Source organism: Mustela erminea, chromosome 16 (genome assembly GCF_009829155.1).
Source record: "Mustela erminea isolate mMusErm1 chromosome 16, mMusErm1.Pri, whole genome shotgun sequence".
Lineage (NCBI taxonomy): Eukaryota > Metazoa > Chordata > Mammalia > Carnivora > Mustelidae > Mustela > Mustela erminea.
Window position 1 is genome coordinate 65,885,874 of NC_045629.1, and position 15,186 is coordinate 65,901,059.

At 43.2% G+C, this 15,186-nt stretch overlaps 1 protein-coding gene across 2 annotated transcripts in view; it reads left to right on the top strand.

Annotated features, from left to right (window-relative positions):
• The window catches only part of COL14A1 (collagen type XIV alpha 1 chain), a 216,362-nt gene that overhangs the window by 87,039 nt on the left and 114,137 nt on the right, over window positions 1–15,186 (top strand). For both annotated transcript variants that reach the window (XM_032316061.1, XM_032316062.1), the window contains exons 15-20: window positions 644–770; window positions 2,985–3,124; window positions 3,618–3,750; window positions 5,076–5,135; window positions 6,800–6,951; window positions 12,403–12,532. In XM_032316061.1, the coding sequence (XP_032171952.1) occupies window positions 644–770; window positions 2,985–3,124; window positions 3,618–3,750; window positions 5,076–5,135; window positions 6,800–6,951; window positions 12,403–12,532 (742 nt within the window). The remainder of the gene's footprint in view (window positions 1–643; window positions 771–2,984; window positions 3,125–3,617; window positions 3,751–5,075; window positions 5,136–6,799; window positions 6,952–12,402; window positions 12,533–15,186) is intronic.

The window sequence follows — 15,186 nt, forward strand, 5'->3', positions numbered from 1 at the left end:
CTTGTAGGACTTACCATGTGATACTTAGTCATGGGTCAGGGGGGGCCTGGGCAGTAAAGCCCAAAACTGGCTGTCCTGGCAGATCAGACTGGAAACATTATATTTATTTCTAGTAACATTGTCAATCATGTGCACTTTCTTTCCTTTCCACACAATCATGTGGGAAAAATATTGGTTGCAAAGATGTCCTGAGAATTAATGGAAAGGTAATCTATTTAAAGGTGAAGATTAGAGGGACGCCTGGGTGGCTCAGTTGGTTAAGCAGCTGCCTTCGGCTCAGGTCATGATCCCAGGGTCCTGGGATTGAGTCCCACATCGGGCTCCTTGCTTGGCGGGGAGCCTGCTCCTCCCTCTGCCTCTGCCTGCCATTCTGCCTGCCATTCTGCCTGCCATTCTGTCTGCCTGTGCTCGCTCTCTCTTCCCCTCTCTCTCTGATAAATAAATAAAATCTTTAAAAAAAAAAAAGGTGAAGATTAGAAATGTGTGATACAGAAGCTGACTGGTTTTATAATTCAGTGATATATTTGACATCTTTATAGCTCTGCTGCCAGGCCAAGTAAACGACAGACAATAATATAATGCCTTCTGTTTCCCGTGTCTGGAGAGTGTTGAACGTAGCTGGTATGATGTCTCTGTTTTGCAGGTTGAAGTAGATCCTATTACTACCTTCCCTCTGAAGGGCTTGACGCCGCTCACAGACTACACTGTGGCCATTATCTCCATCTATGATGAGGGGCAGTCGGAGCCTCTGACTGGAATTTTTACCACAGGTAAGCCTTCTTATGGTATGGAAGTTTCCACAAGTAACTCCATAGAGACCAGAAGCTGAAGCAGCTTCCTCAACTGTGATTTTGAGGAGATTTTTGATTTTTATGCTGTATTATCATTATTTTTATTGAGTTATTTATTTGAGAGACAGAGACTGCGCATGTGTGGGAGGGAGGGGCAGGGGAAGAGGGAGAGAGAGAATCTTAAGCAGACTTCCCAGTGAGCACGGAGCCCAAGCAGGGTTCTGTCTTGTGACCCCGAGATCATGACCTGAGCCAAAACCAAGAGTTGGATGCTTAACTGACTGAGCCACCGGGGCACCTCCTACATTCTATTAAGCACTGAACAATTAGGTGACCAGAATGAGACTGCCTGATTATTTTCTATCAAAGCAAGAGAAAGAGAGGAGAGCTCATCCAAATTCAAAAGGTCCCAGTTATGGGGCGCCTGGGTGGCTCAGTGGGTTAAGCCGCTGCCTTCGGCTCAGGTCATGATCTCAGGGTCCTGGGATCGAGTCCCGCATCGGGCTCTCTGCTCAGCAGGGAGCCTGCTTCCTCCTCTCTCTGCCTGCGTCTCTGCCTACTTGTGATCTCTGTCTGTCAAATAAATAAATAAAATCTTAAAAAAAAAAAAAAAAAGGTCCCAGTTATGTAAATGTATATCCTGTTCTGTCCCTACTCTTACACCATTTCTTTTGCTCTATGGGTCTAAAAATTTCACAGCTTTCTTCTGTTTTCGTATGCACATATATTAAGTTGACCTTCCAGAATCGTTGACACCCAGAGATTTTTTTGACCTGCAAGAATGACAATTGCATACTGTGTCACCTCAGACATTCAATCTGTAGCCAATAATATATTCACGAGGCCTGAAATATTAATACAACAATCTGGAGTCTTTTAAATGCCCAAATAAAAAACACAAGATGTGACTGCGTGATTTTCCTTTTCTATATATACCCTGTAGTCAATAAAAACAAAAATTTTTTCCTCTTGGTGGCAACAATTCTATTGTTTGCTCTCTGAGCTTAACGTTGCTTGCGCTTGGGAAAGCAATGGAGTGCTGTGGTGCGGACAGGAGGAGTGATTCTGGAGAGATGCAAAATATGCTCCTTTGAAAAACAATGCTCACAGAAAAAAGTTCAGTAATTCCACAAAACGCCCTGCAGGCTAACTCCTGTTGGGATTCTCCCGGTGTCCTAATCTCTAATTTCAGGGCACCTGTGTAGCTCAGTGGGTTGGGCATCTGTCTTCATTTCAGGTCATGATCTCAGGGACCTGAGATGGAGCCCCGCATCCGGCTCCCTGCAACGCGGGGAGTCTGCTTCTCTTGCTCCCTCCGCCCCTTTCCTCCGTTCGTGCTCTTTCTCACTCCTCACTGTCTGTCAAATAAATTTTTAAAAAATCTCTAATTTCGGGGCTCCGAATCAGTGGGTTTAGCCTCTGCCTTTGGCTCAGGTCATGATCCCAGAGTCCTGGGATCGAGGCCCACATCGGGCTCTCTGCTCAGCAGGGAGCCTGCTTCCTCCTCTCTCTCTGCCTGCCTCTCTGTCTACTTGTGATCTCTGTCTGTCAAATAAATAAATAAAATCTTTTTTAAAAAATCTCTAATTTCAAGCAATAAAAATCAATGACTGGCAAAGACTGTCACTAAGTTGGATTTGGGGCTCTGTTGTACATCCCTGAAGTAGGAAACCGTGGAAGTTCTGATGAATCGTGTTTCACTTCCGATGGCACCCATATGTACTAGATGAAAAAGATGTCCGGTTCTTCTTTAACTTATTAGGAGGGGTGATTTAGTCACGAAAGCAAATAAAACTAAGAGGGACATTCCCTAGACCTCAAAGGCACCAATTTGTTAATTTCCTCAACATGATGAGCAAATAATATCTTTGTAAACTAATAAATATGACACTCTTACTTTTTATAGCTCATGAAAAGAGCCAAATAGAGAATCTAAGAGTTCTGGAAATTACTGGAAGACTTTAAAAAACATACCGTATACATGGTCTTCCTGACTTGTACCGCGGACCAACACTGACAGCAGAAACTCAAGGTCCCACTGGGCTGACGGGCACGGCTTTCTCAGCTTCCACGTGCTTTCCGAAAGCCAGAGATCCCCCAGAGGGCCTTCTTCCTGGCGGCCCTGGCAGCTTCTTGGGTTTGACCTCCTTGCCTTCTCCGTTCCCTGACAAAGTCTCCTTCCTTGACTCACAGAGGAGGTTCCAGCCCAGCAATACTTGGAAATCGATGAGGTGACGACAGATAGTTTCAGAGTGACCTGGCATCCCCTGTCCGCGGACGAAGGGCAGCACAAGTTGATGTGGATTCCAGTCTACGGCGGCAAGACCGAAGAAGTGAGTTGTCTGAAACACACTGAAAAGTCATCTGGAGCGTTTGTTTCTGGAAAAGAATAGCCCTGCACATTTGCGTGGGTCTTCACTTTAAAAGAGATCGAGAATCCCAGAAGTCATTTATATTTGTCCTGGCATGCAGTTTTATAAATGTCAAATCCTATGATTTTTCTAAGATTAAAATGGCATCTGTTTTTTGCTAGGACCTCCATTATATATTTAATATATTTTCAGGTCCTTTGACTTTCATACATGACACTGAATTCAAAAATTTCAACTGGTACTTTTGCAATATGAATAGCTATTTCTTGAGGGAATTGAAAGGAATGTGGTCTCAGCTTTGACTTGAAAATGGAATTCGGTGGCCCTGGAGTTCGTTATGCTTAGTTGTTTCTTGCTTCTGATCAGGATAACTGTTTTTCCTTTTTATTAGTTTTTTCTTAACTTTCACCGCTATTCAAGTAAACCCTGTTACTAAGCACCGAATGCTTTCCAGGTTCTCCTAAAAGAAGACCAAGACTCCCATGTTATTGGAGGCCTGGAGCCCGGCACTGAATATGAGGTTTCGCTCTTGGCCATATTGGATGATGGGAGCGAGAGTGAGGTGGTGACAGCTGTGGGGACCACACGTAAGTGTCGGTCTGGCCTTGGGGGACTTCACCAGCGGCCGCCATCCGTTCTGATACCCTCCTGCCTACTTGGTTGCCTGCCCATCCACCTTATTCCTGCCTACAAGGCTTTAATTTCTCTATGTCCCCCAGAGTTCTTCATGTGCCCTCTCCTTTAATGACACCGCTGCGTGAAGCATATGAGAATCCTAAGCTATCACCCTAAAGGCAGAGACCATATCTGTCTTGTTCACGGTTATACCCCCAGCACCTAGCATAGTGCTTGTTGTATTTTAACTGTGCAATAAATGTTTGTTGAATGGCCGATGGATGGGTAAAATAATTTAAAAGTGAATAAATGAGTGAACAAATAAGCCGAGGGCAAGCATGTCCAAGAGCTTTTGGAATTTCCCAAGTCAATCTCGGTTCCAAGAATCTTGTATAAAATTCACTCGCTGATTCATTCATCCCTTCATTTTTTAAATATGAGGTATTAACCACATATTAAATTTTCTTTGATGAGGTTCCCTGGAATCAGACTCTGAGACAGAAAATTGCAGCCAGAAGGTTAATTGAAGACTGTAGTTGGGAGATACATCTGTAAGGAAGTAAGGATGGTGGGATGAGGCACAGGGAGAAGCGAAAACTGAGGCTTTGTTTAATTCCATGAGGTGTTCTGGACCTGGGATGACCCTCCGCAGTTGTCCCCAACTGTGTCAGTGGGGGTGAGCCTTTGTATCCCTACATCTCCAGTCATTGGAGGCGGGCCATCCCCTGATGGAGTCTGTGACCTCAGCCGGAGGCTGTTCCCAGAGCTCTGAGCCACTGGCAGCCAGTATTCCAGAAGCTGGTGATGAGTGAGCGACCCTGAAGAGGGGCTCTGGGAGGAGAACCACACAATTGCTCCAATGTGCCAATTGCCCATGGCGTATACATGACATGGAAGATATGCATATGCTCTTCCTTGGTGGTCTTGTTTGGCAGCCCTTTCCCAGCATGATCTACAGCACTGTTTATTTTCCTTCAATTACCATGGTTATGCCCCATTTCACAGTAACCGGGAGGTTTCACAAAGATATATGTGTAAGTCAAATGTTCATATGAAGGCTGGTATCTGTGATTAGAAACATTCGCTTCTGTGGGTTTCAGTTTCGTTACCAGTCCAAGAGGTAGCACGTCTGCCTTACTGACAGCTTGTTTCTTCTTTCTTGCAATCAGAGTCAAGATGGTTGGGAGAAGCAAGTGAGACAATATAGGGGAAATTTGCTCTGAAAACTATAATAGGCTCTACGCAAACTTGCAGTTACAATCATTACAGAATTTTAAAGTCATGAATATTTTTTTAGTTGACAGTGTTTGGACCGAACCATCTACAACCATAGCCCCCACCAGACCTGTGACGTCAGGTAAGGCCAAATGGTTTGTCCCCATTTCCCCATAAGATATTTGATTTAAACAGAAGTTATGTTATCCCAGTTTTATTTATTTTATATTATTATTTAGGAATGGTGCCTTCCCATTCAAATTTCACTCCTTTTAGAACCTCTCAACCTCTTCTCAGCCCTAAATGTCTTGGGACCTCACTGTGACATCTCTACCTGTTCCATCTTTGTTTGGGGTTCCTATTTAGTCTTTCAAAAGATGTTCACAAAGCACAGCCCAGGAGTCTACCCTTCTCTAGATCGCAGTGACTTCTATTGCTGTCTGTTGAGAATTACTCACATCATGGTGTCCTTGTATTTCAGTGGGTAACTGAGACTTGGCTGGTCTAACGGGCTTCCCACCTCAGCTACTTTCTCTTTCAGCTTAACTTTCTCCACCTCTCCCCTTTATGGGACACCTTCCAACTGGTGGTCACAGTCAACTAGATGAAACAGAAATTTGATTATACTGTTTTTCTTCCTCCATAAAACCCTTGAGTGGCTCTCCATCACATATCCATTCACTGATTCATTCATTTTCTAGTTAATCTGTATCGAGCCCTTCTTTAGCACAGTGTCCCAAATCTCTTTATCATAACATCCAAGATCCTTCTGCTTTTCTCCTTGGATTCCACCACGTTTTTCAAGCTCTCCCATTTCCTCCTGCCATCTAGAACTCCTGGCTAGCCCTGAAGGTGAGCCATTGCCTCCCATTCCCAATACCCAGTACCCTCCCCCAGTTTTGTCTGCTAAATGTCACGCATTTGTCTCCTCTGTGACTTTTACTATTTTTGTCAAGTGTTCATCCCGTATATCTCAAAGGCCTAACACAATCCGGCATGAAGGGAACACTCACTGAATGTTTGCTGAATGAATGGATGAATGCAGAGAAGGAAGAGTCTTCTAAAGATGGACAGAGCGAAAGGAAGTCAGATGGCATAAATGAGGGAGCCAGCATCTCAGTAGAGGAGATCTACTCTACTGAGTAGATCTCAGTAGAGGTCAGCATCTCTGACACACGCCAGAGAGCATGGATGAAGGAGTTTGGACAGATATCAGAGAAAGGATAAAATCCATATGGGCTGAATGGATAGAGGCAGCCATGATGAGAGATGTGTGCTTTGAGTGACGAGTGTTGAAATAGAAATGAGGGAACAGGTGGATAGGATATATGTTGGATACTGGATCATACCCTGAGGTGGACCACATCCGGGCCCTCATTTTTGCTTCTCCAGCAGAGCACTGGTGGGAGGTGTTCGTGGGCATGCTCCCTTGGAGGCTCCCCTTGTCCAAGGGCTTCTCCCCAGGTTCTTTTACTAATATATGTCTATGTATACATACATACATACATACATATATACCTACATATACATACATACCTACGGGGCTGATAGTTTTGAGGGGTCCATGATCCACCTTGGAAGCATCTCTTAAATTCATTTCTATCTGCTCCCGGTAGACATGATGCCCAACCTCCCCCTCCCCTTCCCCCCGCCATTAACCACTAAAGCTGAGTTGTTCTTCTTATGGCTCTGCATTAGAGAGATACATCAATGGTAGTTGTTGCCATGTCCACACACGGTCTCTAGAGCTCATTTTGGAATATGATGGGTTAAGAGTTCTTTAATCCTTGGTTGTGCTTATTCCAGTTTTCCGGACAGGAATCAGAAACCTGGTTGTAGATGACGAAACCACTTCTAGCCTGCGGGTAAAATGGGACATTTCAGACAGCAGCGTGCAGCAGTTAAGGGTGACCTACCTGACTGCTCAAGGGGACCATGCGGAAGAAGTGATAGGAACGGTCTGTATACGCACATCTGCCTAGACACCACGCAGTTCCCTGACTAACAGACCTAACGAGGCTGTCCCCGGAGACCCGTGCAAGCTTGACGACTCATTTCTTGGTGACTCTACCATCTCCCGAAACTAATGTTTTCTCTTCATCCAAACTTAACCCCTGGTTTCTTAATGACCCCTCTAGCTCCAAAACTTGCTCTGCATACAACTTGCTTCAAATTGAGAAAGCTTCTGAACCTTGTCTCCCATGCTGCTTCCGCTGCCTTGCCAATCCAATGGAGCACCAAAGTTGGGTCATACGTAGTGTACTGTGCCCTGTCTCTATCTGTATATACTGTTGACCCTTGAACAACATGGGTTTGAATTGCACAGGTCCACTTATATGTGGCTTTTTTTGGGTAAATACAATACAGTCTTGTGTATGTGTTTTCTCTTGTGATTTTCTTGATAACATTTTTTTCCAGCTGACTTTATAGTAAGGATACACTGTGTAATACATACAACATACAAAAATATGTGTTGATCAACTATTTACACAAATCAGTAAGGCTTCTGGTCAACAGAAGGCTATTGGTAGTTAAGTTTTAGGAGAGTCAACAGTTATACATGAATTTTGGGCTGTGCAGGGGCTCACCAACCCTAACATCTGTGTCGTTCAAGGATCAACCACACCCATATATAAACTTCTAACATAGAAACTTTTAATATATACACATATACTAAACTTCTTTGCCCTTGGGAGTAGAATTAAAAGTTTCTTTGCAAAGCATGCATTAAAGGTTGTCTTTATATAGTTGAAGTGTTTCTAATGGGATAGCACCCATTCATGCATAGTTATGTTTTCACTGACATCAACTCATTTTCAGCAGTTCTGTAGTCATTTCTAACTTATCCTTAAATATGACTGTTTCCCTAAGGGGGTTTGGATTGTTATATGCTGAGTTTTCTTTGTTTCATTTAATTTGTTTTTCTGTATTAGAAACCTGAGTATACGTTGAGACATGGCCTTCCCGTGTTTTCTTAATTTACACCGTATCATTCCTTTTATTCAAGAACCTGAACGTTCAGGAAATGAGCTTCCCATCAGACCAGACCAGTTTGTATCTAAAGGAAATTTTTCTTTTTAGTCATGGACTATGCCTTATTTAACCTCATTACTTGCATTTCTTGCCCCTGCTGCATTATTTTGAGACACTCTAGGAAAGACTTCTCCAAATTCATTATTGCTCAAGAATAACACTATTATCCTTTGTTTTTCTTCCTTAAGTATAAAGCCTTTGATGGAAATTTATTTTTATTTATGTGCTTCCATAAACAACCATTTGAGCCCAGATTTGTCTCAGGAAAGTACTTAATTTCAGGCTGATGGAGGACCTGTTACAGAGCGTGATATTCTCGGGAATAGTCACATCCACAGAGAATAACCAGAGAGTCCATGAAATTGGTCTGTGGGTACTTTTAGAAAGTTAAAAGACACTTGAATAAAATAAGTTGAGTTGTAAATTCACCCGGATCATACATTTAAATGACTCATGATTGAAAAATTCAAAATAAAATTGTACTTAGCAATTTGGATGTTTAATTTTCCCTGTTATTGTCCCATATTTTAATTTAGTTCCTAAAAATGAGATCCATAAAAACTTCCCAGAGTAAGAGTTTTGGTTTTTGTTTCTTGTTTCTACTCTTTCCAAGAAACATATTAAGCTTCTTGCTAAATTATTCTTGCTAATTTGGAAAGACACAATTTAATCTCATGCGTGCACTTGTAAGCTATGCAAGGTAAAATAATAATAATATTTACTTTGGGTTGTCTCTAGATAATATTCCCTTTGCTAGTTTCTTTCATTTCACACTGTTTATTTTGAAACACTTGGACACCTACATGAAGGGAAAAAAAGATCAAAGGTCCGAAATACACATGTGCCCCAGTTAAGCAAACCCTTCATAAAAATGAAAAATATTGATAAATTTGGTGGTGATTATTTGCTGTGCAGAAGTGTTTTTGCTAAACTGAAGAAAGTACTGTAGAATTCTTTAATATCAAGCTCTTCTACCAAATCCCACTTGAATTGGATTTGTGCACATTTAATTTACAGGCATCTTTTCAGGGACCCAACTGAGGATTAATTGAGAATTTCTATCTCAGTGTTTAGGAAAGGTTACTTCTACATAAGTGTATTATTGTATTAGAGACAGAAAGTAGATGCATCTAGATTTGTATTATAAAACAAAAATAGGGCAGGCAATTGTAGATCTGTAACAAAGTCTAAAGGCCTTGAACTCTCAATACCAAAGGAATATCTTTAAGTAATAATGCATGACAGACAAAGGCAGAGAGCTAAAGCACATTATAAAAGTGAGAAAGGTCTTGTGTCCAGATAAGAGAAATGCCTCTTACCATCTTACCACATTTTCCTTAACTGTAAAAGCTGATTAGATTTGCTTGAGGAAATGATCAAGTGAGAGAATGGTGTTATGTCTGTAACATTCGTAAACCAAAGTAAAATTTCAGTGTATAGAAAACAAGGAGAACTCAGTTTCCTATTCCAATGGAGTAAGTGAAGTATCCATATATTTTCTAAACCTAATCGAATCTGCCAAATATTTGCAATAAAAAGCTTTTGACCTTGGAGAAAGTAAAGCAACTTGATCAGCAAGGACTTTGCCCTGAACTTGTTCTCAGTGTATGGAGGTCACACACGTCTTTATTTGTAAAAGGCTGTTCAGGATTTCAGACTTTTCTAGAGCCTAGAAGCTGTCAACATCCATAACCACAACCTGAATTCTGATTTGCAAGAAATATTCCAGAACACGTAGACTCAGTGTGTGGCTCTGTCTCCTACATGATAAGTTTGGATATTAAGATGAAGTTTTTAGAAATATTTATAGTGATTTGACATTGCTGCAACATCCAAGGACATGATCTTTATTTTTCAGAAATGTTGTGTTATTGAATTTTATAAAAATATTAGTCTTCAGTTGATTGGAATTAAAACAGCAGCGCCAACGTTACCCAGTCCCCTATCACAGATAGTGTTTGACTCACCGTCTAGACACAGTTTTATAAGCTGGGAACACAATGAGATGCAGGGAACCCTGTTTCTCCTGATGGGATCCAGGCTGCTCTGAACAGCTTTGGGCGATAATGGAGCCAGACATGAAGTTCCATTTCTAAAAGAAAATTTAAAACGTGAAAGTTCACTGGTTAGATTTGCATCTCATTTAACCATAAAGCATCTTTTACAGAATTGTTTTATAAACAAAACCACCATCTGCTGTGATCTACAGCATCTGTTTTTAGTAAGAGCCCATCTTTACCCTGCTCTGTGCAAACAAGCAGAGGCCAAGCAGAAGGAACGTTGCATTCTCCAAGAGGAGATTTACATTTTATTCTTGGAAATGAATATCATCAGGGTAAAAATGTTCAGACAGTGTAGCCTCATGCAGCAGGGTGTACTTGTTAAAGCAAGGCTCAGGCTAGATATTCAGGATTCCAGGATGGCTTTGTTACTCAAAAGCTGTGTGGGCCTCAGTTTCCCCCCATATGTAAAATTAATGTAAGGTTACTTCTTACCTCAAAGGGTTGTGGTGAAGAGTAAGTGAATTGCTATATTAAAATTCTTAGGGTAGCACCTGGTGCATAATAATTGCTGGGTAAAGGCTGAATATTTTAAATCACATCAACTACTTCCTAGCTAACTCAGTGATTTCTCCAAAACAGCTCTACTGCTTTTCAGAATTCCATGGTCTAACTGGGATTGGTTCCAAGCTCATACATTTCTCAGTTTGAGAGATGACCTTATTTCAGGAATATCAGCATGGGTGGTTTGCTAAACGGGCAGCTTGGACCGAATGCCCAAGCTCTGTGCTTCAGAGGAGTTATTTAAAAGAAGTGCCCTGGGGCGCCTGGGTGGCTCAGTGGGTTAAGCTTCTGCTTTCGACTCAGGTCATGATCCCAGGGTCCTGGGATCGAGCCCCGCATCAGGCTCTCTGCTCAGCGGGGAGTTGGCTTCCTCCTCCCTCTCCCTCTGCCTATCTCTCTGCCTACTTGTGATCTCTCTGTCGAATAAATAAATAAAGATCTTTAAATAAATAAATAAATAAAAATAAAAGAAGTGCCCTAAAGGAAGCTACACTGATGGGATAACGCAAGTCAGGGCAACCCCTGTTCTTCCTTTACCTGTCCTTAATGCCAGGCTTATCTAACTCATTCGAGAATAAAGCAGAGCTTTTTTAAAAAGAAAAAAAAAAAACTCCCTTCCGGGTCCACATCAACACACCCCTGTAGGATATTTCAATGTCCCTTTCATCCAAGGAGTAAAATCGTGCTAATTCATTATAAAGTCACCTAATTCAGACTTCCTTTTTAACAGCATATCTTAGAAAATTGCTTTTAGAGCTTAACAGTATCTTAGCAACAGCTCCTTCTGGGTTCAACTCAAGGCTTCCTAGGGCTTAGTCCATGATTTATAGGTCTCTTCCCTCATCCAGAAGTAGACAGCACAGCCCTTTTCCTGCTGGCATTTTACCCAGGCCTGGAATCAAAAAAGCATCTCCAGCTGTCCCAGTCTTGTGACTCCTTTAAACACGTTTGGGTCAGTTCTTAGATCTTACTTAGCACTTTTCCAGCCATGATTAAGTTCCCCAAATGGCCCTGAGGTGTGCCAGCGTCTGACTGCTGAAGCAGACGCAGAAAGTCTTGTGGTTTTAACATTGCGAACATGTGGCTTTTCTGGTCCGTGTGCTCACTGGGGGTTACCAGAACGTGCCCCAAGGAGCCACGTAGCACGTTACACCGATGCTTGTGCGGTGTGGACCCCACCCCTGCCTTTCAGTTTTTGCAGCCATGAGAGGTAGAGTGATGGTGATTTCAGATTGAGGAAGACATCTCCTTTCAGAAATTAAAAAAAAAAAAAGTTGTCTCAGTTTGTAGTCTTACTGGGAACTATGTTTTGCTCTGGAAAACACGGATTTAATGCCTGGTTCTGTTGTTCTCGGCCAGCTTCCATTCTTTTCTAAAGTGCTGGGATTCGATTACGTCTGAGAGAGTGAAGAAGGGAAGGCCGAATTTTCTAGAGGATACTGAAGTAGAATAAAAAATGATAAGCAGGCTGGGCTAGAGAATCAGTCCTCCTAAGCTACAAACACCTGCTTTCCAAAGACATGATGATTCTCACTTCTGGATACTTTGCAAATGCTGAAAAGATGCTGCGAGACTATTCCTCAGAGCCTAATTGCTTCTAATTTAAACCTGCTCTCGAGGTTATACGCTGAGGGCTGCTGTGAGGGCGATTCCAGACAAATGCTTTTGCACGGATGCCTATTTTTCTCATTGCTGTTCAAGCACGTTGTCTTGCTTCTGGTTATTTCCAGGTCCCCAGAGTCCTGCTCCATTCGTAGACCAACAGGAACAGAAGTCTTAACTAAGACCGGGGTCCTTTGCTTTTCTCTTCAGGTTATGGTGCCTGGAAGCCAGAACAATCTCCTTCTCAAATCTCTGCTTCCCAATACCGAGTACAAAGTCACAGTGACGCCCATCTACGATGATGGAGAAGGTGTCAGCGTCTCTGCGCCGGGAAAAACCTGTGAGTGAAGCCTTCTCCCCGTGCCTGCTAGCTGACTAGCTCATTAAAAACGCCCAGTCCCGACAATGTGCCCTGAAAACCACCGTGTGGTGCGGGGGAAAGACCGAAAGAGCTTGGGAGGCTGAAAAAATCTGTTTGAATCCTCTGTCCCCCAAGGCAAGCTGTATGAATTTGGGCAAGGCGAGCCTAGCTGCCCTGGGCTGCAGTTTCTCGTATGTAAAAGCAAAGACTTTAAAAAACTATGCGTTCCTCCTCCAGCATCTAATTCCTCACAAGTCCTGCTGATTCTCCAAAATGTGTCCTGCGGGCCGGTCCTCGTCTTCCTCTGACGCTCCGCCCTGATCCACGCCTCACTTCCTGTCGCTAAAATGAGCGCTTCTACTCTTGGATCCTTCATTCTCCTCCCGGCAGCCCGAGAGGCTTCTCAAAATACAAATTATCTCACGGCAGACCTCTGTGTCATGCCTCCCGATGGCCTCCCATTGGCCTCATGGTACTCAGGATAAAACCCAACAGCCTTCCCGTGGCCCTGCAAGGTGCTCTAAGACCTGGACCCCGCCAGTTCCCTCCCTCTCACCCCTTAACAAGTGCCCCAGCTGTAAAGTACCCACTTTCCTGCTCTTCCCTGGACATCTTAAGCTTGTTCTTGCCTTAGGGCTGACGTACTAGCTCTTCCTCCCACACAGAATATCCTTCCCCAGATGTTTGCCTTTGGGGCTTTTTCTCATCATTTTGGCTCCAGCTCAAAATCACCCCCCTAGGCTTTTCTGATGGACTTTTCTGACCAGTCCCTGCAAAGTAACTCCCACTCTCCAAGCCCTCAACCTGTTCTTTAGTTGCTGTTTTGTTGTTGTTGTTTTATCATGATAAGGCACCAATGATTACCTGATATTTTCTAATTGACTCATGTATTTGTCTCCCTTCCTTGGAGAGCAACATCACGGGAGGCCAGGACCTCATCCCTACTGTTTGCCTTGACATGCAAAGCTCCTGCAGTGCTGGGTGACACAGAGGGAGCTCCACTCAGTGTTTGTTTTGGGGGAATTGGCCGTGACAGTCAAGCGAGGAGTGTGCACCCTAGGAGCACGCTTTAACCCGTTGGTTAAAGGCACTACAGAGTCTTAGCTGTCTTCATTGCTGTGCGGTCGTCTGTACTTGCGTGAACTACGCCAGAACCCAGTGGCTTCAAATAGGAACCATTTTATTCTAGTGCATGATTTTGTAGGTCAGGGAATTAGCTCAGGCTTGCTGGAAATTCTGCTCCATCTGGTATGGATTAAGGTCACCTGGTGACTGGGTTGGTCTAAAGGATCCAACACGACTTTACCCACATGTCTGGCATGTTGGTCGGGACCCTTGGAAGGCCGCACTCAGCTGAGCCTCTCTCTCCATGTGGTCTCCAAGCCTTGCCATGTGCTGGTTCCAGCAGGAGAGTCATAGATCTTACGTGATGACTCAGGACTCTGAGAGCAAGAGTTCTAAGAGGTAGAAAGTGGAAACTGTCAGGACAGTTAAGGGCTCTGTTTGGCCCTGGCCCAGGGTCACTTCTGCTGTAGTCTGTTGGGTGACGTGTTCACAGAACCCACCCAGATTTGAAGGAAGGGGCTTTAAAAATCCTGCACTCAGCTTTAATCTACCATAGTCACCGAACAGTTACACGTGACTAGGTACAAAATGGTGGCAAGGCCTGAATTCTGTGCCTGGGCACTGAAGTGTGGGTTTTTCAAAGAAGTGTACAAGTCATTAAAATTCTGTAGTTGCTGGTTTCAAATAAGTGTAGTGAATTCTCTGGTTTTGAGTCGGTTTTGGATTATTTTTAATACTCTAATGTTCCATAAAGTTACCATAAACCCTGCCACCGTGGAGAGGGGAGGGGAAACGGGGGAACGGAGGCACTAGGCAAAAGGCAAAAGGGCTCCGTCTAATTACTGCTCACCTGGGCTCAAAGACCTACTTTTAACTATCTTATGTTAAAAATTAACATAATATGGGGGTGCCTGGGTGGCTCAGTGGGTCAAGCCTCTGCCTTCGACTCAGGTCATGGTCTCAGGGTTCTGGGATCGAGCCCCGCGTCGGGCTCTCTGCTCAGCAGGGAGCCTGCTTCCTCCTCTCTCTCTGCCTGCCTCTCTGCCTACTTGTGATCTCTCTCTCTGTTGTGTGTCAAATAAATAAAATCTTTTTAAAACTTAACATAATATGTAAAACTTCCATGATGAGCAAATATATTCACTCACACAAATAAAAACCCTGCAAAGACTTTTACTATAGAACTATGACTTAAATCCCATTGCAAAAATATCACGTCCTGTAACAATATCTATGTAGTAAAATTATTTCCAGGTGTTAGTGGATGGTCTTCCCATTTTAAGCCATAGTCCGCACAGCTCCACTCCATCAACAGTAACAGAAATGATGACGATAGTATCTGTCCGCGTGCACGATGGTTTACAAAGGCTCTCCACATCGATGGCTTAATGGTTTGATAAAAAAATTGGTAAACAACAATATACAGTTTCAAACAATGTAGGCAGTATGAAGATGAAAGCAAAAAAAAAAAAAAAAATCACCAGAATCTTCCTTCCTCGAGTTACCATCATTACCACTGGGCATGCACCCTTGATACTGCTGTACAAACATACTTTGACAGTGGAACA